Here is a 23,603-nt window from a genome sequence, read left to right as displayed (position 1 = left end):
TGTCAATAATTAAAGAGGAAGGAACTGTGAGTTCAAATTCAGTTTTTGTGATTCACTCATTTTTCCAAAAGAGATTTTAATGAAACTTGGGGGAAAAGACAATAACCTCAAGTTAAGAGCATGTAAAATGTCATTGTATTTGGTACCGTGCATTTTCCGTCAAAATAAAAAAATGTTTGATGATACCAAATTCAAAATGTAATGTCTACATTTTTTTGTAAAGAGATTTATTAGTTCATTCCAAAATTGTTATGATTTTCAATCAAAACATCATGGATTTGAGCTTTTGACCAACACAAAACATTCTTTTTTGCATTGAACAGACCTGTGTATTTTCAAATTTCACTTTAAATGAATATTGGACAAAATGGCAATTTACACTGTTTTGTTGTGAGGTTTTTACAGACTTGTTATTTGTTCCTAATTTAATAAAGACTATTTCTCTTCAAAAACTAGTGCATAACAAAACTGAATTTGACGTTAAAGCCCCCTTTTAATTTCAATGAAATCAAGACAAAACTGCCAACCAACCAAAATGACCGGAGGTATAAATGCAAACGTGGTTAATGGCCTAATTTCTCAAGCCAGAGTCTCTCCCAAGGGCTTTTAACAATGAGAAAACTGTAGACTGTCAGTATATTTTTCGTCAGAGAGAACCTTGTTTTTGAAAATCTACAATCTTAGGAAACACCCAAAATAAAGTAGAAGATCGAAAATACAGAAAAGTTTTGTCACAAACTTGGACATAAATACTTTCTGGACTGCAACATAATAAAATTTATCAGTTCCATATCAGCGGTTATGACATGTCAAACTAAGCATACTGTAAAGTTTATTTTCTCTTTCTGATGGCACTACTACCAGCAAATGTGTTTTTACTTCACATAATTAGGACCAAAAATATTAGCACTACATACAAGTGAACTTGAGAATAAACAATTCAGGGATGACACTCAACAGTCCTTGGAAAAATAAAGTAGGATTTGGGACAGAGCTGCTAAGTATGAAAAATAGCTAAGCATAAACAAATTATGCTAAGCAAATTAAGGTAACCAGCCAAAATACCATATACTATTTGTGAGTGTTATCCCACTAAACTTTTCTACAGAAAATTATCAAGAAATAATTTAAGCTCTATGAAATTGGGCCTTAGGCTACATATTGCACACATATTATTATGAGTCTTTTTAAGCTGATTTTGCTGATTTTTTTCTGAGGGGAAAAAAGAAGAAGGAAATCACGTAAAATAAAAAGAATATCATGCATGACAAATAATAATTTGCAGAAAAATTATAACTTGTTTATATTACAAATAGACTCTTACATATTCTCGGTGGCTTATTTTCAGTCGTTTGGTTTTCAGAGGTGAATACATGATGCTGTTGTGTGGTGCGATCACAAGGCACTTCAGAGGGAATATTATTTCTCAAAGGCAAATCCGCACGCTGTGCAACGACTTTCACGATTATCATCCAATCAGTTGAGACATTGTAGTAATCCAAATAATGACTGTTATTAATGATCCAGAATGCATCCTCGTTGTTTATATCCCTCGAAATAAGGCTGTGTGTTCTACAGAGGTGTAGCACTACGTGTTATTTTATGTGTACGTTCGGTTATCATAAAATGTAATCTTTGGACTGTGATTGTTGAGAGGCAACAGGGAGCATCCATTGCAGGCACACACTGCTGACTCGTGTACAATAGGTATACATTGCAAATACCTCTGCTTGAAGAATGCCTGTTAAGTATTTCTATATCCAACAAAACCTAAGATATGCTTCCATTTTATAAACTCATTATTCCATTCCGTTGTCTGGCGTATCTTTTCAGTAAACTCAGCATGGCGGTTCCCTTCAAGGTAAAGATCTCTCCCATAGACATTGAAGCCTCATGTCATCATTGTGCAGTGTACTCCACACAAACAAAACATATATTTATTTATATCCCATTCACTCCATCAGTTTTGATGTACATAATGGGATGATTTTTCTTGTTATTGTCCACCACTGCCAGCACATGTGTACGTGTGAGGTTGCATAAGTGCACTGCAGCAATGAGCCCACGAGATCTCTATACACTACACGTAGTACACCTCTTCAATCAATGTATTATTAACTTATTCAGTGGGGGCAGAGCAAACGATTGGCCATGCAGACCGCATGGTTGAACTATGACCTTGATGCATATTCATATTTCTAGATGAGTGGTTGATGATAAAGAGAGGCTAGGTACATAGGCTGAGGGCAGCAGCATTCTAAAAGGAATCTAAATGCAGCTGCTGCTCAGAATGTCAACACTGAAACCACTAAAAAGAAAACATAAATTTTGCGATTTCTTTGTTTAATAGAAAGGAAGCAAAAATATGTAATGGACAAAAACATAATTTATTGTTCACTATTTGGAAATGTTTTGAATAGAGCATTATTGAAAGACATACATTTCCTTATTTGAACTAACTGACAAGTAGAGCTTTTATCATTTTCAGACTTGCAACTCTGTACAAGTTTGCAAAAAATGTAGAAACTGCTAGAAAACAAACAATTTTGTGGCAGGTTTCAGTTTTCTATAACACAAATATACATTGAAGAGGAAACCTGCATGCTAACCAATAACTGTAAACCTGCATTTTGAAACAATATCTTTGAATGAGAGCCTCTTGAAGTTAGATTACATGAAGTGATGATTCAGATGATAATATATACTTAACAAGCTGAAGGCATTTCCTGTTTCATCGTTATGAAAAAAAGCTGCAGAAGGCAACTCTGTTTAGCTATGGGAAATATGAAGCTGCAGAAAGCAACTCTGCTTAGCTATGAGAAATATGAAGCTGCAGAAGGCAACTCTGTTTAGCTATAAGAAATATGAAGCTGCAGAAGGCAACTCTGTTTAGCTATAGGAAAATATGAAGCTGCAGAAGGCAACTCTGTTTAGCTATAGGAAAATATGAAGCTGCAGAAGGCAACTCTGTTTAGCTATAGGAAAATATGAAGCTGCAGAAGGCAACTCTGTTTAGCTATAGGAAAATATGTAGCTGCAGAAGGCAACTCTGTTTTATTATTAGGAAAAAGCTGCAGAAGGCAACTCTGTTTAGCTATGGGAAATATGAAGCTGCAGAAGGCAACTCAGTTTTGTTATAAGGAAAAAGCTGCAGAAGGCGACTCTTTTTCACTATAGGAAATATGAAGCTGCAGACAGTATAGGAAATATGAATCTGCGGAAGGCAACTCTATTAAACTATAGGAAATATGAAGCTGCAGAAGGCAACTCTTTTTAACTATTATGAAAAACAAAGCTGCAAAATGGAACATTTAAAATGAACTACATTTCGTATTCCTTAACGTCCAAAACATTCTCCTTGTAGTAAAACTAAAATGATTTTCTCCTATTGGCATTATTTCACTACCCTAAGCTCTCTGGAGCTGGATTATTGTCAGTTGGTCAACATTGGTCAATAAAAGCTGCTCTTTGAACCAATGGAGCCCAAAGGATTTCTAGTAACATTAAGTTTTGATAAATCATCCATCTAATGTTATTCACATTATAAAAGTATTTTTATTTCAAAAGAGCTGTGCATGGGTAGAGTTCCCATGTCTCATGAGTCAATGTTCATTGTGTCAGCATAAACTTATAAATGTCTCGGGACAGGTTTAAGTGATTTGGGTCACCACAGGTCAGAGATAAGTGGATTGGGTCTTGCAAGGGAACCGCTTAAGGTCTTCCCGAGGATAAATGCCAAAGTTTGAGGTTACTCAAGAACCTTTGCAGATAACAGATGCCCAGACACATCTCAGGTCAGGAGTAAGTGGTTTAGGTCTTTCATGGGTCAGACTTCAAACTTTTGGGCGAGGTCATTCTAGTTCAGGAAAAAGTGCCAGGGTTTGAGGTCATTCAAGGTCAGAAAAAAGTGCCTATGGGTTTGTGGTTGCAGGTTAGGGATAACTGCCAAAGTTTTGTCGGTGTTCGGAGGCCAAATATTAGGTACATGTACAGACTCTTAATATTGCAACATAAGATTAGCCACCTTTGCTTTTGAGTACACAGTGCACAGTGGTAACATATTTTGCCAAAGATTTATTATGTTACAATAGTTTTATATATTGCTTTGCTATGCAAATGAGTACTCAAGTAGTAAGATTTTAACATGATATTTTGAGAATGAGAGATAATTTACTCTACCAGAAAACAATGATATATTTTTCCTTCAAGTTATAATGATAATAAATGTCTTTTCTTTATAACAATATTAACAATTTGGAGTCTTGTGAAGTGTATATTTCCACTAAAAGGAGATGAAGGTGCTAGAAAAGTATTATCCCTGGTCAATGGGCATACTTATAATAATTCTTAGAACATTTCTGGCCGTTCTGGCTTTTTAAAGTTTCTCATCTCCCTGTCTGTCCTTTGAGACCGACACTTCATATTATTCTTAACTGTGAACGATTAAAAACTCTGTAATGATCAAATAAAGACATCTCAGCCGATTCAAAATAAACTCAACCCACAAGGTGAAAAAATATTCCCTTTTCTTAAGATACAAAATATGCTCCATTTTTGTTTGCAACAGGTGTTTCTGAAAAATGTGTAGGTCAAAAGAATGAAAAGAAACCTTCCATCATCTTACACCGTATAACAATAAAACATCTGCTGTGATGTCCGCCACCATATACACAACATTATTAGGATTATTTTGTACTATTCATCATTTACTAATGAGTGTTTAGAGCAGGTATTTACATAAATTGCAATTTTAAGACAGTAATTATTCACTTACTTATTGATCTCCTACATTTTTGTTATTTTTTACATGGAGGGGTAACAAAACCTAAAACTAGAGGGTTACAATGATTATGCAATGCAAGCAGGCAACATGGAATGATATTTATGGGACTGCGCAAGTTTAAAGTCTACAAAAAGAAAAAAGATAGTAAACAAAAAGTCAGGTGGAATAAGGTGGGGTACAGATAGACTGGACCTACTCCCTGGATCTTCACCTAACGACCAACAAATTAAGAATATATGTTGGGAGTAAAAGGTTAACGCAGCATAAAAATTCATTTTCATTTGTTTTTGTTTTCAGAATTTCTTTTTTTAATTATGAACAAACACCCTATCCACACAGCAATACTAAATTAAACAAATGAATAACTAGTATTGGGTCGTTTTAAAATAAAGATTTTGTGTTTTGCTGCTTTGTTATTAACGATTTGTTGAAGCCAATGGTGGCGAGACCCCAGGAAATTTAGAGTGAGGATTGTGAGATTCAACGACCATCAAAACCAATATATGAAGCTTCAAATATAGTCATTGCTCCTAATAAAACCTTGGAGGAGAGCCAACAAATGCATTGCATTAAACAAATAAAAAGATATAGAAAAAAAAAACCACTGCAGATATGAAGTTTTGTTTCTTCATAATCATTTCAAAATAAGGGAAAAGAAGAGTAGGCGACCAAAATATACAAAACAATCTTTCTAGAAATTACCAATCATAAACAAACGGGGATATAAATGTATCAAGTGAAGGAAACATTTGACTGTTTGGCTTTCATATTTTTCTGGCAAAATACTTGTTCCTTAGCACAATAGTTGGAACATTTTATTAAGTAAAAGAGCTGTCATGTATGCACACATTGTGTAGGCCTTAATAGTCACTCAGGCTATTTAATCACAGTTTTCAGGGCCAGCACAAAATCGGTAATTAGACTAAAGTAGGAAGAATATCATGTTTGTATTCTTCAACGGAGCAATAATGTCTAAGAACTATGATTACTAGAACTGATAGTAGCACTCAATAAATGCACAATATTATAATACTTTGGGTTTGAACAAAGACAAATTTACTGGAACAGAAAATTGAACCAACAAACTCCGGGTTAACGTACCGGAAATTGTTGGTTCAAGTACCACCTCAATTATTTTTTATTTTTTTAAAACAAACTGTTGAAAAAAAATGTAACCAGTCAGCTTCCCTTGTGGATAATTAATATTTCAATACAAAACTTACCTGTTGTAGATCCATCTGCCTCTGCAATGACTCAGACCCCACATTAGCCGGTAGATCTTGCCCTCTTTCCACCGACATCCCTTGATGAGAAGCAAACCACTCCTGAAGACGTTGTACATCGCTCTGGTAGTCCTCAGCTAGCTGCTCCGTGTTCCTCCTCATCTTGAGGAGTTCTTGCTTATCAGTCAGGTCCCTCTTCAGCGTCTCCATGCGGGCCTGGAGGAGGGAGGCCAAGGAGGAGGTCGTCTCCCCTTCACGGGATGGATGGTCATCGTGGATATCATTGATGATGCTCTGTATGTCTTGGACCTTCTGGAGTTTACGACTTAAGTCAAGCTGGTGGTTCTGAGTTGTGAAAAAAAAGTGGCTCATTGTCAATCACTGACAGGATTTATCTTCTAAATTTTAATTGTTGTTGAGAATACCGTCATCACAATGAAACCATAACTTAACCAAGTAAAGACAACAAACGTTTTCATAAAATGCACCAGGATTTCTTTTTCTCTTATGTGAAAATGTTGATTTTGCTCAACATAAATTGACCAAACCATGGGCGTGAGCCATGGCCAATTATGGGCATGGTGGCTCACTATAACATAAATCACTTTAAATAAAATTCTTTTTGTTGTTGCTGTTTTATTTTTCACATGACTTGGGTAAAGTACTGAATATATACATTGGTTTTAACTACAGACATTAGTGCAAGTGTCAAACCAAACAGTATTCTTCAACCCGATGAAAATTTAAAGTACATGTTTTGCTCAATAAACTGACTAACATTTCGAGTAACAAAGGGCTTGGCTTACCTGATTCAAAACAAGCTGTTGCTGTATGACGACCACAGTTGGCCCCGCCTGGGAGGCCAAATCATCTGCTTCCTCAAGATCTTCAACAAAGTGATCCAACCATGCCTCAAGCTGCAAGAGTTCATTCTTACAAGACGTTAACTGGCTCATCAATTGATTCAACTCATCTTTCTCAATCTGAATGAGGGTGGATTGAAAGAAAACAAATTGAGAACATCTTATAAAAAAAGAAATGTTCTTTAATTTCAAATTTGATATCTTGAACTAAATCTTGATATCCTGAACTAAATCTTAATGCTGTGAGACAAAACAAACTATAAACAAATAGGTACGGGCTGATAAATGATGAAAAACAAGTTTATCTTTGTGTCTAGCATTAACCAATATTTTACAAAAAAAGGATGTCAAGGCACCTGTATGATTGTGAGCAACCAATTGTTTACATACAAAAGCAAAGAACAAGTATTCCCTTCTATTACTTAGGGTGGAAAGCCCTGTTTCTATAAGCCTGCTATTGTAGGGGTGTTCCTGTCTCCTTTGAAAAGTTAAAAATAACTAATTTTTTAAGTTAAAAATATCACAAAATTGTATGAATGTTTCCTTGTTTAAATTTTTGTTGTTGTTCCAGACTCATTTAAAAATATACTTTCCAAAAAATGAAAAAAGTCTACACTTTAGAGTAAAGGCAAACACATATCCTGCATCTTCTACAATCACTTTCAGATCTCGTTGGGCCCCCTTCCAATATTTGCTATCAGTGCCAGGTCTATGACATTGAGAGGGGAAGCGGGGAAGCTTGAGACAAGGGAGGGTATGTTTATTGTATGTTTATTGGCCATCATTGTAGATGATGTCATGATTTGTCTATAACTTACCTGTAATTGATTGAGTTTGTTTAAGCTATCCGAGAGTAAGTTGTCTAGTCTCTCACTGAGTGATGCCAAAGTGGCTAGGTTAGCATCCCTGTTGCCAGCGTCACTGCGTGAGACCAGTTTATCACCTTTGTCCTTCACATCATCAATGCTGCACTGGAGTAACGTCACATTCTCCAAGATGTGCTGCAATCAAACATTTAAATATTAAGAATCTGATAAAATAATCTGTCATGAAATGTGAGCAGAAGGTGTCTCACTCGTTGTGTCTCACTCGTTGTCCCTTCTGTACCATCACAATCAGCACATGCCTTGCCACATCATCTCAAACCTTCACTGCGTGCATTCCAAAGGCAAGGATTGGGAGATATTCTAACAACCGTTACCACTTTAGAACTCCCTACTTGTACTTTCCTTTCCACCAACTCACAATCTGCCACGTTTCAAGAGAATGGAAACAGATATTTCCTCTCACTTCAAATTTTCCTTTTTAGTCCTTTGTAGCCCTCAGTTTGGCAATTTTTCATTATAATTTTGGTTTTTTTAAAGTTGATTTTGAGGCATTGTTTCTGGATCAGTGTTTTCAGAGCTGCATTGTACCAGTTATTAAAATGCAACATTTTCAACAAATCAAATGTAAGTGGAATCTTTCAGACAGAGTTTGAAAAGCCAAAGTGATACAGAGCTTTATGTGTGTAGTGCAAAAACTCAAATCTTCTGGGTATTTTTATTCCCTATAAATAAAATGGATCAGTTATTTACAACAGTACTGTTCTCAATGCTTGGATAAAATAACTGAAATCAAAACTGTCCAACACAACCATCAGCCATCTAAGAGAAGTTACCTCAAGTGTTGCAATGCCTTGGTCTACATCCTCTTTGTCGACTCCTTTAAGATGAAGCTCTGCTGCCTCCAAGGACATGTTGAGATGAGACAGAGCATTGTGGTAATCTTCTTGACGTGCAAGAGCCTCCCGCAACATCCTTTGTTTCTCGCCCATCTTTTACGAGAAGATGTTTATGAAAAAATATTATTATCCTGATGACTACCACAGAATCCAAACTAAAATTCAATACCCAAGCATGTATCATTTAATTGTGAAACTACTGCAGCGTGTCATAAAGTAAAAATGTTATATTTTCTAACTTGTTACAACCTTTTTTCTATTTCAGATTTTAATGTCAAATTTTAACGTAATTTTGAAAAGTAAAGTTCTCAACTTATGTGTTGTTTTCTCTTTTTATTCTAAGTACGTGTAATTCAGCATATGGCTGTTTATGAAGATTTTGTAATAAACCATTCTATATATATCTATAAATAATCTTTCACAATTTTTGATTGTATTTTTTAAATGCTGGGTCTACAGTAGTTTTGTGATGAACATATTTTGCAATAAACTAGTCCTCTTAAAGGTGAAATCAGTCTATGATGTTTTTTTTTTTTTTTTTTAATTTTTAGACTGTGGCAAGCATCATGACTGAAAAATGTTATCTTTCTACCAACAAGTTTCTTGCCTCGATTGAAGATACTTAATAAAAATTTCAAATATCAAAGTGAAACTTAAAACAAATTTGTTTACCTTTTGCTGAAGACTGTCCCATGATTTGTTGAGTTCATCCATTTTATCTCCTCCATCATTACTGGATGGTTCAGGCCGTCTGTCTCCAGGTGTCTTTCGGACCACACTCTTACTGGGATCGTGTCTTGGAGAGGAATCTCCAGGCTGAGATAAAGCAGTTGAAGTAATAGCTTTACTCTTGGAGTCCGGAGTAGTCTGATCAGGTAGCCGAGCTGGATAGTAGCGCTCTTCTTCAGATGGTGCGTCTGGGGTGTAGAACAGATCAGAATCTGTGTCAGGGGTTATTAGATGCTCCGAAGCAGGGGATTTTGAACTAGGATCTTGTCTTGAAAAGCTTGGGTGGCACTCGATGGATGGTTGACGGGTTGGCTGCTTAAAAGTAGGAGGGAGTTCCGATTTGGAGAGAACTTCTGAAGGAGTTGGTTTAGCTTCTGGTGCTTTTTTGGAGAATACTGGACGCCAAGCAAGTTCAGTTGGCGGCGTGGGATGCCTTTTCTCTGCCTCTTCACTTGCAGCTGGTTTCTTCTTGGGCTTGGATGGTCTAGTTTGTGGTTCGTCAGCTTTTGTTGTACCTGGTCCCACATTGGTTGGCTTCTGATGAGATTCAGTTGCTGGATCAGGAGATTGAATGGGGACAACTTTTTGCTTGCCCCTTTTCACTGGAGATTTTGAAGTTGGTTGAATATTGTCTGCAAAACGAACAGTTTTTACAGGAGTTGATGGTTTTCTTGGAGACAGGGTACTTGGTTCTTGAGGAAGTTCACTGGCTCCATTGCCTGGTTTAACATTACCTGAATCTGTTCTTGGAGCAAAGTCTGCTGCTTCTTCGAAGGGTGTCGTATCATCAGTCTCATCCAGCCCGGTCAATGGCTCATCTTTCGAGTCTTCTTTTTCCTTGGGTGTGATGCCAAGCACTTTGGCAAGAAACCCGAATGCTGTAAGACTTGTGGGAGCTTTACTAGCCTGGACTGGCTCCTCCATTACATATTCCACACTGTTTGAACGTGATCGTTCTGGAGTTCCTGTTTCTGGAGTGTAAAACCCAGATGACTCCCCACTTGACATTTCATCTTCATCGTCTGACTCAAACTGTTCTGGTTGTTTTGACTCTATAGGATAGGCCACTTTCACCTTCCCTGTGCCACTGTCATGAATTGTCATTGGCTTGTTTTCTTCGTCTTGAATGTAGGCAACCGTATTTTCAGATAGATCTTGTGGACTTTGTGCAGGGAAGGCATTCATTGCTTCTCCAGTCCAGGGATCAATCACAACCAGCGGTTTCTGTAGTGGCACTGCCCTTGAACCAACTCTCATCGGTAAGCTCTGATTGGGTACCTCTTCTTGGATCCGGTAATCTCCAATTATTGGTTGATTGGAGCCACCATCAGGAGCGTCACCTTCAACGCCATCCAGCGGGCTTGCAGCTGATCCCAGTGGCCTTAGCACATATGCTGGTCCTTTCTCTGTAACAATCTGTTGCAGCATTGGTTGTTCCTCTTGTTTCGGTACATCATCTGCACTGTCATCTTTTGATCTTCTCTTTGATTCACCATCTTCGAGTAAATCTGCAAATGGCTTCTCTGCTCTGTAAATTTTCTGAGCAGACACTGTTTCATCAACTAAATCAAGCTTAGGCGGGTATGCAGTTTGATCCCACTGTTTTATAGGATCATGGACTCTCATAGGCTGGGTTGAATCTTCTGGAAGGCATGCTGTTACTTTGTCCTTCAGATCTTTTAAGTTCTGAGCTGGTCTGGCGACTAGAGTTCGTCCAGTAAGAGGCTCTGTGAGAATCAGGGGTTGGGTGAGTGGTACAGTCCGCGCACCTGTAATTACTGGTTGTTGTAAGGGTGTTGTGGTAGGGGATATAACAAAATCAGCTGATGGGGGTCCTGCACCGCCACCTGGTGAACTGCCTTTAAGCCCTTTCAATGGACTGCTCACCTCATCGATTGGTGTCAACACAAAAACTGGTCCTTGGTCAGACAGTAACTGCTGAATTTCTTCAGAGGGAGCCACAGAAGTCGGATGAGTGTCAATATTTTGTTTTCCCTTGCTGGCTTCTTTTCTCTTTGGTTTCTTGTCTTTGCTTTTATGTGCCTTCCGTTTCTTTGATCCACCAGACGAGGAATCAGGTGAAGCCAAACTACTTGGAACAGCAATCTGGTCCTCTGTAAGAGACGGATCGTGAATTCTTACAGGCTGATCAGCTTCATCTGGTATGCATGCCGTTACCTCCTCAGTCAGGTCATCCAAACTTTGTGCTGGTCTTGCAATGAGAGTCTGACCTGTTTTTGGATCTTTCACTCTAAATGGTTTGGACATTGGTACATTCCTGGCTCCACTGACGATTGGTTGCTTCTTTGGTTCTGCATCTTCTGATATTACAAAATCAGACGGAGGACCTTCTCCCTTGTCCAATGATTTCCCCTTTTTACCCCCAAGGACATGTGATGGATCGTCAACTTCTGGTGTCAAAACATAGACAGGTCCTTGATCTGTAAGCAATTGTTCAATTTCTGGGGTGGTAGCACCAGGAGAAGCTACTGCTGCAAAGCTTTCAGTTACTGGATGTTTCTTGGTAGGCTGGGCTCCTTTAGATCTTTGAGATGAAGGTTTCACCGTGTCATATTCTTCACTGACCTGTCCAGGTTTATCAATGCCAGCCTTCTCAGATGGAATGGCTACTTGGCCTTGTTTTGTTTTGGGATTGTTAAGAATTATCGGTTGATTGGTATCATCCGGAATACAAGCAGTGATTTTGTCAGTTAAGTCGTTCAAACTCTGAGCTGGTTGTGCGATAAGCAGCTCCCCAGTTCCTGGATCTTGAACAACAAGTTTCTTTGCTTCTGGAATATCCCTAGCACCAACAACCACAGGTAGTTTTTGTTGTGGTTGTGGTTTTGCTGAAATCACAAAGTCAGTTGATGGTGCTCCTGCTCCCCCATATAGGGGACTTTTTTCTTGACCCTTCAGTGGAGAACTCAAGTTTCTATCCATTGGTGTTAAAATATATACGGGACCTTGGTCTGTGACCAACTGCTTAACATCTTTACTTGGAAGTCCTCCATCAGGTATGTCTTTTGTGTCCCCTTTGTCATCCATTGCTGTTCCCTTCTTCTTTCGCTTTTTGGGTTTCTTCTTCCTACTGGGTTTTTGTGACTGTGCAGCTTCTTCAGCGTTTTCAGATGGATCTTGCTTTGTGTGGGGATCGTGGATTTGGATAAAGTTGTTGTTTTTGTCAGGTAGGCATGCTGTCAACTCCTCAGAGAGTTCTTTTAAATTTTGAGCTGGCCTCGCTTCAAAGAATCCATGAGTTCCTTTATCCTGAACAACAAGGGGTTTTGATAAAGGAACAGTGCAAGCACCGGTCACAATGGGCTCTTGCATTGGTTGCACATTTGCTGATATATCAGCAGCTGCTGTTAGAGGGCTTTTTGCTCTAGTAGCAGCAACTCCAGCTCCACCCTTTGTTGGAACACTTGTTCCCGTGTGTAATGGCGTTAACACATACACTGGTCCCCGATCACATAGAAGTTGCGTCACTTCTTCTGAAAGATGTTGTGCCACTGGAACTTCATCGTCCAATAGTCTGAATGGTTTGTGGACTGGGTGCACTCTCTCGGCAGATGCAACTTCATCTACTGGCGGATACTCAGTAGGAACTGCAATTCTGTCTTCATTGGTGTGAGGATTACGGACTCTGATTGGTTGAGTGATGTCAGGAATGAAAGCACACACTTCATTCTCCAGCTCCTTTAGACTTTGTACTGGCCTGGTTATCAGAGTCTTCCCAGTGTCTGGATCCTTAATCACAAGAGGTTGAGAAGGAAGAACTTTCCTAGCACCTGTTATCTGTAGAAGTACATTCTGTGGTTGGGTCTCTGCTGAGATTACATAATCCACTGAGGGAGACCCTTGACCTCCATCGGGGGCATTGCCGTTTATACCAGACAATGGGCTGCTCACTTTTCCATCAAATTGTTCCAGTATGTAGGCAGGTCCTTGGTCAGTAAGTAACTGGTTTACTTCCTTCTCAGGAGGTACACTGAAATTTGATTCATCCATATGCTGCTCTTCACCATTTACTGCAAATTGTAGTTTGTGAGCCTTCGGCAGCTTAGTTTGAGGTTTTTCAACTCCATCAACTCTACTAGGTAATACAGCTTCCTCAACTGGACCTTGACCATCAGATGGAATGGCCTCATCAGCTTGAGGTGTGTGAGGATAATGAACTGCTACAGTGCCTTGTGCATTATCAGGAATACACGCCGTTATCTCCTCTCCAATATCATCCAGACTCTGTGCTGGTCTTGCGACAAACGTCTGACCAGTCTTAGGATCTTTGATGATCAGAGTTTTGGATTGTGGTAAATTTTTAGCACCTGTGACTTCTGGTTCATGATCCTGTTGAGAATCTTCAGGAGATATTTCAAAATCTGCCAATGGCATACCTTCATCATCAACTGGCAGATTTTCTTCTTCAGATAGTGATGGTCGGAATGCATTTATGTCCATGGGTTCCAGCGTGTAGATTGGTCCCTCTTTGGCCAGGAGTTGGAAACAATCCCAATGGGAGTCTTCCTTATTAGGGGCATCTTTCATTTCTATTTCCCCAACTTGTGATGGATGTTGCTCTGAAAGCTTCTGAGCCAAATATGTTTCCGATGGTCTCTGTACTGATGATGATTCATGACCAGGAACAATTTCTGTTGGAATGGCAATTTGATCTTGCTGTTTCTTTGGATCATGAACTCTCACCGGCTGGTTGGCATCGTCAGGAATGCATGCTGTCAGATGATCATCAAGGTCCTTCAGGTTCTCAGCTGGTCTAGCAACCATAATTCTACCTGTGTTTGGATCGCTCACAATTAGTGACAAAGTCTCTGGAACTTCTCTAGCTCCAGAGACAATAGGATGCTGTTGTGGTAGTTCCTCTTGTGATACAACAAAATCTGCAGATGGAGGACCCACTCCACCATCTGGCGCACTACCATGCTGACCTTTCAGAGGACTGCTCACTCCGTCATAAAATGGTTTCAAAACATAAACTGGTCCTTGATCTGTCACCAGTTGACAGACATTTTCAGAAATGTGTTCGGTCTCTTCTTCAGTCTTTGTGTCTTCATTCGATGGTGTCTGGCTTGGTTTGAACTCAAAAGCCGATATTTGACTCAAAGGTTTCTTCTCAAAATGCGCCCTTGATAGAAATGGAGTTGATGTCTGAACAGGTTCACCACTGACTGTAAATGAAGAATCGTCAAGTGGCTCACTTGTTTCCATTTCTTCAAGAGGCTTTGATACTGAAGCTGCGCTTCCAGGTTTTGATTGATGGGAGGATAAAGATGACATTGGAACATAAGAATCTTGAGATGTTGAGGGCAAGGATGCATCTCTAGATTGTGCAGGAAGGTCTGCAGATTCCTCATCTGCACCATCTAACAACTCCTCAGCAATCTCTGTCGGTAAAGCTACAGCTACTTGCCTACTTGAAGGATCGAAAATCTCCATGGCTTGATCTTTGTTCCCATCTGGCACATATGCACTGACTGACTGCTTGAGATCATTCAAGGACTGGGCGGGCACAGCGACCATCATTTTCCCAGTTTTAGGGTCTTGCACCGTTAACAACTGCCCTTCAGTCACATGTCTGGTTCCTACTACCCTTGGGAGTTGCTCATATGGCATCTCCTGTACCATGAGGTAGTCGACCCCACTAACTGCACCACCCGGTGTCGATCCTTGTTTACCTTCAAGTGGACTGCCAAAGTGATTAGTGCTCGACTCATCCAGAGGTTTTAGAGTGTAGGCAGGACCTTTATCTGTAACAAGCTGGTGTGTAATAGGGCTAGGATCTACAACCATTTCATCTTGTGGAGAGACATGTTTGTCGGTACTGGCAGCATGGTCAGATTTTGATGGTTGTCTCAAGGTTTGACCATCAATTTCTCCAGCTGATAAAGGTTCAACTCCTTGCTTTTTAGGAGAAAACTTGAATCCTTGTGCAGCTTTCTTGCTGAACTTGGATACAGTTGCATCCTCTTTGATAGGCTTATGCAACAAGCCTTGATCAGCAGGCTCATGATGAGGTTGTGAAGAATCACTACTGGGGGTCCATGGTCTCTTCGTACCTCTTGCAGTTTGTGGATAATGGATCCTAGCTGTGTTCTTATCGTCTTGTACAAAAGCTACCAGGTTGGTTTCAAGTTCATGGGGATCAACTGCTGGAATGGCCTCCATAATACGCCCTGATTTTGGATCCTTGATTTTGATAGGCTTTTTAGCTGATATTGGTTTAAATGCTTTGAGTGTAGGTATCTCCTTTATTTCAATTCCAGTCAGGACTTTGCCTTTTTTAGCCGACTTTTTGTTTTCTCTAACAGGCCTGAGAACAAAGGCGCGTCCTTCATCAGTGACAAGTTGCTGAGGTTGCTTTTTCTTCTGTTGCGATGGTTGGTCAGGAAGAGACACAGACATTTCCTCCTCTGTAGGTTTAACTTCTGCAGGACGATGGATCTTCGTTGTATTGTCTGCTGGATCAATAAACACTGTTGTTTTAGACAATAAATCTGATGGGTCTACACATGGCACGGCTATCAAGATCTGTCCAGTGTCTGGATCTTTGATTGTGATGGTTTCAAAAGGCACTTCTGAAACTGGTCTTGAGGAAACTACAGCAGGAACCTCGTCCAACTCCCTCTCACTAGAAGGAATGAATGGGGTTTCCTGTATGTGTTGGACATCTGGTCTTAACATCTCAATGGGCATAAGTACATATGCTGGACCCTCTTCTGTAACCAACTGTTCTCCAGGAATTTCCATCTTCTCCACTGGGTCAATCTTGAAATGCAAAGGTTGTTTTTCAAGATAGGCAGTCATTTCCTCTGGTGTTGGCTTGCCTGCTTGTGGATAGTGAATCTTTATGTTGTCTTTTCGGTCAATTACTACCGTTGTTTCTGTCAGTAATTCTGTTGGAGTCACACAAGGCACTGCTACCTTAACATTTCCAGTGACTGGATCTTTGACTGTGATGGCTGCTAAAGGAGCCTCACTGACCGGTCTCGTGGAAAGTACAAGAGGAAGGCTGTCCAATTGTTCCGATGGAGAAAATGGAGTCTTTCGCAAAACTTTAACACCTGGTTGGATTGTGTCAATTGGTCTAAGAACATATGCTGGACCCTCCTCTGTAACCAACTGTTCTCCAGGAATGGCCCTCTCACCAACTGGGTCAATCTTGAAATGCAATGGTTGTTCCTCAAGATAGGCAGTCATTTCCTCTGTGGTTGGTTTGCCTTCTTGTGGATGGTGAATCTTTACATTGTCTTCTCGGTCAATAACTACCGTTGTTTCTGTCAGTAATTCTGTTGGAGTCACACAAGGCACTGCTACCATAACATTTCCAGTTACTGGATCTTTGACTGTAATGGCCACTGAAGGAGCCTCACTGACTGGTCTTGTGGAAACTACAAGAGGAAGGTTGTCCAATTGTTCTGATGGAGAAAATGGAGTCTTCTGCATAACTTTAACACCAGGTTGGATTGTGTCAATTGGTCGAAGAACAAATGCTGGACCCTCTTCTGTAACCAACTGTTCTCCAGGAATGGCCCTCTCTCCAACTGGGTCAATCTTGAAATGCAATGGTTGTTTCTCAAGATAGGCAGTTATTTCCTTTGGTGTTGGCTTGCCTGCTTGTGGATAGTGAATCTTTAAGTTGTCTTCTTGATCGATAACTACCATTGTTTCTGTCAGTAATTCTGTTGGAGTCACACAAGGCACTGCTACCATAACATTGCCAGTGACTGGATCTTTGACTGTGATGGCTGCTAAAGGAGCCTCACTGACTGGTCTTGTGGAAAGTACAAGAGGAAGGTTGTCCAATTGTTCTGATGGAGAAAATGGAGTCTTCTGCATAACTTTAACACCAGGTTGGATTGTGTCAATTGGTCGAAGAACAAATGCTGGACCCTCTTCTGTAACCAACTGTTCTCCAGGAATGGCCCTCTCTCCAACTGGGTCAATCTTGAAATGCAATGGTTGTTTCTCAAGATAGGCAGTTATTTCCTTTGGTGTTGGCTTGCCTGCTTGTGGATAGTGAATCTTTAAGTTGTCATCTTGATCGATAACTACCGTTGTTTCTGTCAGTAATTCTGTTGGAGTCACACAAGGCACTGCTACCATAACATTGCCAGTGACTGGATCTTTGACTGTGATGGCTGCTAAAGGAGCCTCACTGACTGGTCTTGTGGAAAGTACAAGAGGAAGGTTGTCCAATTGTTCTGATGGAGAAAATGGACTCTTCTGCATAACTTTAAAACCTGGTTGGATTGTGTCAGTTGGTCTAAGAACATATGCTGGACCCTCCTCTGTAACCAACTGTTCTCCAGGAATGGCTCTCTTTCCTAGTGGGTCAATCTTGAAATGCAATGGTTGTTTCTCAAGATAGGCTGTTATTTCCATTGCCATTGGGGTTGGCTTGCCTGCTTGTGGGTAGTGAATCTTTATGTTGTCTTTTCGGTCAATAACTACCGTTGTTTCTGTCAGTAATTCTGTTGGAGTCACACAAGGCACTGCTACCTTAACATTTCCAGTGACTGGATCTTTGACTGTGATGGCTGCTAAAGGAGCCTCACTGACCGGTCTTGTGGAAACTACAAGAGGAAGGCTGTCCAATTGTTCCGATGGAGAAAATGGAGTCTTTCGCATAACTTTAACACCTGGTTGGATTGTGTCAATTGGTCGAAGAACATATGCTGGACCCTCTTCTGTAACCAACTGTTCTCCAGGAATGGTCCTCTCACCAACTGGGTCAATCTTGAAATGCAATGGTTGTTTCTCAAGATAGGCAGTAATTTCCTCTGGTGTTGGCTTGCCTGCTTGTGGATAGTGAATCTTTATGTTGTCTTCTCGGTCAATAACTACCGTTGTTTCTGTCAGTAACTCTGTTGGAGTCACACAAGGCACTGCTACCAGAACATTTCCAGTTAATGGATCTTTGACTGTGATGGCTGCTAAAGGAGCCTCACTGACTGGTCTCGTGGCAACTACATGAGGAATGTTGTCCAACTCTTCTGATGGAGAAAATGGAGTCTTCCGCATAGCTTCAACACCATGTTGGATTGTGTCAATTGGTCGAAGAACATATGCTGGACCCTCTTCTGTAACCAACTGTTCTCCAGGAATGGCCCTCTCTCCAACTGGGTCAATCTTGAAATGCAACGGTTGTTTCTCAAGATAGGCTGTTATTTCCTTTGGTGTTGACTTGCCTGCTTGTGGATAGTGAATCTTAATGTTGTCTTCCTGATCAATGACTACCGTCATTTCTGTCAGTAACTCAGTTGGAGTCACACAAGGCACTGCTACCAAAATAGTTCCAGTTACTGGATCTTTGACGGTAATGGTGGCTGAAGGAGCCTCACTGACTGGTCTTGAAGAAACAACAGGAGGAAATTTGTCCAAACTTTCAGATGGAGAAAATGGAGTATTCCGCATTACTTTAACACCTGGTTGGATTGTGTCAGTTGGTCTAAGAACATATGCTGGACCCTCCTCTGTAACCAACTGTTCTCCAGGAATGGCTCTCTTTCCTAGTGGGTCAATCTTGAAATGCAATGGTTGTTTCTCAAGATAGGCAGTAATTTCCTCTGGTGTTGGCTTGCCTGCTTGTGGATAGTGAATCTTTATGTTGTCTTCTCCGTCAATAACTACCGTCGTTTCTGTCAGTAACTCTGCTGGAGTCACACAAGGCACTGCTACCATAACATTGCCAGTGACAGGATCTTTGACTGTGATGGCTGCTAAAGGAGCCTCACTGACTGGTCTCGTGGCAACTACAAGAGGAAGGTTGACCAACTTTTCTGTTGGAGAAAATGGAGTTTTCCGCATTACTTTAACACCTGGTTGGATTGTGTCAATTGGTCGAAGAACATATGCTGGACCCTCTTCTGTAACCAACTGTTCTCCAGGAATGGCCCTCTCACCAACTGGGTCAATCATGAAATGCAATGGTTGTTTCTCAAGATAGGCAGTAATTTCCTCTGGTGTTGGCTTGCCTGCTTGTGGATAGTGAATCTTTATGTTGTCTTCTTCGTCAATAACTACCGTCGTTTCTGCCAGTAGTTCTGCAGGAGTAACACAAGGCACTGCTACCATAACATTCCCAGTGATTGGGTCTTTGACTTTAATGGCTGCTATAGGAGCCTCACTGACCGGTCTTGTAAAAAGTACAATAGGAGCATTGTCTAGTTTTTCTGAAGGAGAAAATGGAGTCATCTGAATGAGTTTCTCATCTGGCTGTACTGAGTTAAGTGGTCTCAGTACATACGCTGGACCCTCTTCAGTAACCAATTGTTCTCCAGGAATGCCCATCTTCTTAACTGGAACCTTCTTGAGGTGCAATGGTTGTTTCTCAAGATAGGCAATTATTTCTTCTGGTGTTGGCTCGATGCTTTGGGGATGATGGATTTTCACTCCAACATCTTTAGGATCAACAAAAAGTATTGTTTGTGTGAGGAACTGTGATGGCTCCGTACAAGGCAGTGCCACCAGAACATCCCCTGTCATAGGGTCTTTGATTGTGAGAGGCTTTAATGGCACCTCTGAGACCGGGCAAGAAGAAACTACCAAGGGAAGCTCAACCAGTTCAGAATCTTCCGAAGGAATGACAGGAGTCTCAAGCATGCGTTGAACATCTGGCCTTAATGTTTCGAGTGGTTTTAGCACAAAGGCAGGTCCAACTTGAGTTACTAACTGCTGTTGAGGTTCTTTCACTTCTCTTTCTTGTGTGAGTGAAGATTTACCTGGAAGAGCTTCCCCATCTCCTGAATCTTTGATGGGTTGAGCGATGAGGGCTTGACCTGTACTTGGTTTGAAAATCTGTACTGGTTGGTTTTTTGAATCACTGATGATGGCAGTAACATCTGTCTTGAGCTGTTGGGGATCATCAGCTGGAACAGCTTCAAGGATCTCCCCAGTTCGTGGATCTCTTATCAAAAGCTTTGACTGTGTTTTTGATACAGGTCTGAAAGTCATTGCAACTGGCAGGCATGCATCGGCAACCTCTCTTGTTATGATGTAGTCACCACCATCAGGGGCAATACCTTCTGAATCATCGAGGGGGCTTGCATTTGCAGCCCCATATGATTTCTTGACAGGCCTAAGTACATATGCTGGGCCTTGATTTGTAACAAGTTGCTTCATAGGATGCTGCAAATGAGGTCTTGAAAGTGATTGTGTCTGTTCAGGATCTGAAGACTTTTCTAGAGGTACTTCCACTCTGCCTGGATAATGGATCTTCAAGATTCCTTGATCTGGGTCTTTAATGTATGCAGTTACTTCTGTTTGAAGCTCTCTTGGGTCACAACAAGGCAGTGCAACCATTATGCATCCAGTTAAAGGGTCTTTGATTTTTAAAGGCTCTATAGAAGATTGCAAGTTTGGTATGGATGTGATCACTGCAGGAACTTCTTTCAATTCATCCACATGGGATGGGATGAGGTGTCTTGAGCTTGGGCTAATCGCTTCACCCGTCTCCAAGGGACCTGCAGGGTCCATGCCTACAACATCTTCTATTGGTCTTAGTATATATGCTGGCCCCTCTGAAGTTACTAACTGACTCTCTCTCACTTCCGGCTGACTTTGTTTGCTTTCAAGGAACAAAGACACTTCTCTTGGAGATGTTTTGGGAAGTTGTACTGACCATGTTTTCTCAACAACTGTCATTTTATCAGCAGCAGGCTCAATATCCATTTCTTGTGCATATTGTGTTGCTTTAGGAGGATGGACTTGGCTAGCTACTGGATAGTGGATTTTCACTTGGTCAGGCTGTGTTTCATTAATATAGGCTGACGCCTCTCTTTGAAGGTCTTCTGGTTTATAAGCCGGAATAGCTTGCATGACCTCTCCAGTTGTTGGATCTCTTACTCTCAGTGATACTGATGGAGTTTGAGATACAGGTCTTGATGCAACCACAGCTGGTACACGATCCAGTTTTGCTTCCTGAACTGTTATAGGTTCTGGCAGTTCTATCCCGTTCTCAGTTACTTTCATGGGCTGAGAAAGATCCGTAATTGGTTTCAGAATGTAAGCTGGACCCTCTTCAGTAACCAGTTGTTCCAATGGCTTTTCCAACCCGACAGGGGTTTCAACTGGTTGTGCTACCTCAACTCTGTTCGTCTTAGGATAGTGAATCATCATCGGTGACATTTCATTTGGTTTGCAAAATGCAGTGACTTCCGAGTTCAATTGTTCAGGCCTTTCAGCTGGGTATGCCATCATGACTTTCCCCGTCCTTGGATCCTGGATCTTTAAAGGTTCAGAGTATGGAACAGTCACAGTGTCGATTATGGTGGGTACCTGCTGGGGGGAAGCCTCGTCTGAAATGACATATCTAAGGTTAGATGTTCTTTCACCTCCATCTGGAGCAGAACCATCTTGACCTGATAATGGGCTTGGAACTCCAGCTTCTTCACTTGGTTTAAGAACGTACGCTGGACCTCTGGAAGTTACTAGCTGTGTTACCATAGGCTGCTCTGGTGTTTTTAGCTGACTTCCCGTCATTGACAACATTTCAGTGTGTTCCTGATCCTCAGACAGGAGATACGTCAAATTTGTTTTCCAAGGCTGTTGATCGAGGGTAATGTTCACAGAGGTCACCTGCTCAGACACTGCTGGGATGTCACCAACAGGCAAAGCCTCAACTGCCTTATGTTTTCCTGGATCAAGTACAACTGCTCTTCCTGAGGCAGGTATGTATGCAGTTGGCTGATTATGGAGCTCTTCGACTTCAGACGCAGGTTTTGCAATCATGAGCTGACCTGTCTGTGGGTCCTGAATCACAAATGGCTTCTGAGCAACAGGTACCATGCTGGTTCCCAAAATCACAGGCATGCTGTCTGGTTGAGCTTCATCGAGCACAACATAGTCCACTATTGCTTGATCAAATCCTCCACCAGGTGCAGTGCCAGCCACCCCAGATGAGGGACTTAAAGCTCCAGCAGTATAATCTGTATCTTCAAGTGGTCTTAAGACAAATGCCAATCCCTTATCTGTCACAACTTGCTTCTGAAGTGTTGGTTCTTCTGCCATTCGCTGATGAGCAGGGACAACTTCTAGAGGGAGTTTATGCTCCTTCTGTACAGCTGTCTCAGTGACACTAGGCTTGAAGGGTTTCTCGTTGCTTTCTTCAACAGGAAAAGCTTCTAGTGCCTTTTCCTTGTTCGGACTTAAAATCAGTGCTTTCCCAGATTGAGGTACATAGGCTGTAAGCTGACCCTGAAGCTCCAGTGGATTACTAGCAGGTTCTGCAACCATGAGCTCTCCAGTTCTAGGGTCCTGAATAACAAGGGGCCTGTCTGTATCTTTTACTGTAGTTACTCCAATGACAGATGGTACCTTCTGGGGATGTACTTCTTGAACAACCACAAAGTCAGGAGATATGAGTGGTTCTCCCACGCCACCACCAGGAGTGACGCTAGTCAACCCAGTCAAAGGACTCGACCCAATGCTTTGTTCTATGCTCTGGAGGGGTCTTAGGATGTAAGCCAGCCCCTTGTCTGTAACCACATGTGGTTTCATCTTATCTTCTGGAGGAGTCACAGGTTCTTGTTGATGAGGCTTGAAGCTTAGAGCAGACTTCTGCGGACTTCCAACTGAAGCTTTTACTGTTTCATGTGGCAGTCCTTCTGAATCAGAAAGATCAATCTCATCCTTTCCAAAAGCCTCCATCTTGTCACTCTCAGGTGACACCCCATCAAGCTCACTCAAAGGCGAGACATCTTGAGGAGTCTGATGCCATCCAGGAACCATCGTTGGACTACCTCTCCTCATCAGCTGAGCCTGGACACCAAACTGAGGTCTTGTAATCAGCTGAAGGGGCGGATTGATCTTGGCATAGGATGCACGTCTTGCAGCTATCCTTGCTCCAGCCTGCTCTGTCAGCTTGTCTGTTTTGTCGTTCAGTTGAAGAATCTCCTCTTCATATGTCTGGATTTCTGCTGCCAGAGCCTACAAAGAAAAATTTAAAAATATTAATTTACAAATCAATATGAATAGAAATTGTTCACTAACGAATTTTTGCAGAAGTAAAATTTACTGAGGTGCAAATACTACAGCCACAAATAAAGTCGGTCCCCTAGGCAAAATAGCTCATCATGCCAATGTTTATATCAGGTTCCCTTGGCTTTACATGACTAAGAATAACTAAGAATGGTACCCATTTGTACTCCTGGGTGGAGAGAAGCAATTATGATAAAGTGTCTTTCTAATGGACACAAGTGTCGTGACTGACCAGGCCAGGATTCAAACCCACATTCTGTAAAATACAGAGTCGAGTCCCACCGCCC

At 41.1% G+C, this 23,603-nt stretch overlaps 1 protein-coding gene across 11 annotated transcripts in view; it reads right to left on the bottom strand.

Moving 5' to 3' along the window:
- LOC139936758 (uncharacterized) overlaps positions 1 to 23,603 on the bottom strand; it is a 204,797-nt gene that overhangs the window by 70,190 nt on the left and 111,004 nt on the right. For all 11 annotated transcript variants that reach the window (XR_011786055.1, XR_011786053.1, XM_071931687.1 and 8 more), the window contains 5 exons: positions 9,265 to 23,265; positions 8,530 to 8,685; positions 7,688 to 7,870; positions 6,813 to 6,989; positions 6,007 to 6,351 (listed from right to left, as the gene is read on the bottom strand). Coding sequence is in view for 9 of the 11 variants with exons in the window: in XM_071931687.1 (XP_071787788.1) it covers positions 6,007 to 6,351; positions 6,813 to 6,989; positions 7,688 to 7,870; positions 8,530 to 8,685; positions 9,265 to 23,265 (14,862 nt within the window). In the remaining 2 variants the exon portion in view is untranslated. The remainder of the gene's footprint in view (positions 1 to 6,006; positions 6,352 to 6,812; positions 6,990 to 7,687; positions 7,871 to 8,529; positions 8,686 to 9,264; positions 23,266 to 23,603) is intronic.

This window comes from Asterias amurensis, chromosome 1, assembly GCF_032118995.1.
Source record: "Asterias amurensis chromosome 1, ASM3211899v1".
Lineage (NCBI taxonomy): Eukaryota > Metazoa > Echinodermata > Asteroidea > Forcipulatida > Asteriidae > Asterias > Asterias amurensis.
The sequence above is the reverse complement of the archived record's forward strand: the minus strand, read 5'-3'. Positions and strand labels throughout refer to the sequence as shown.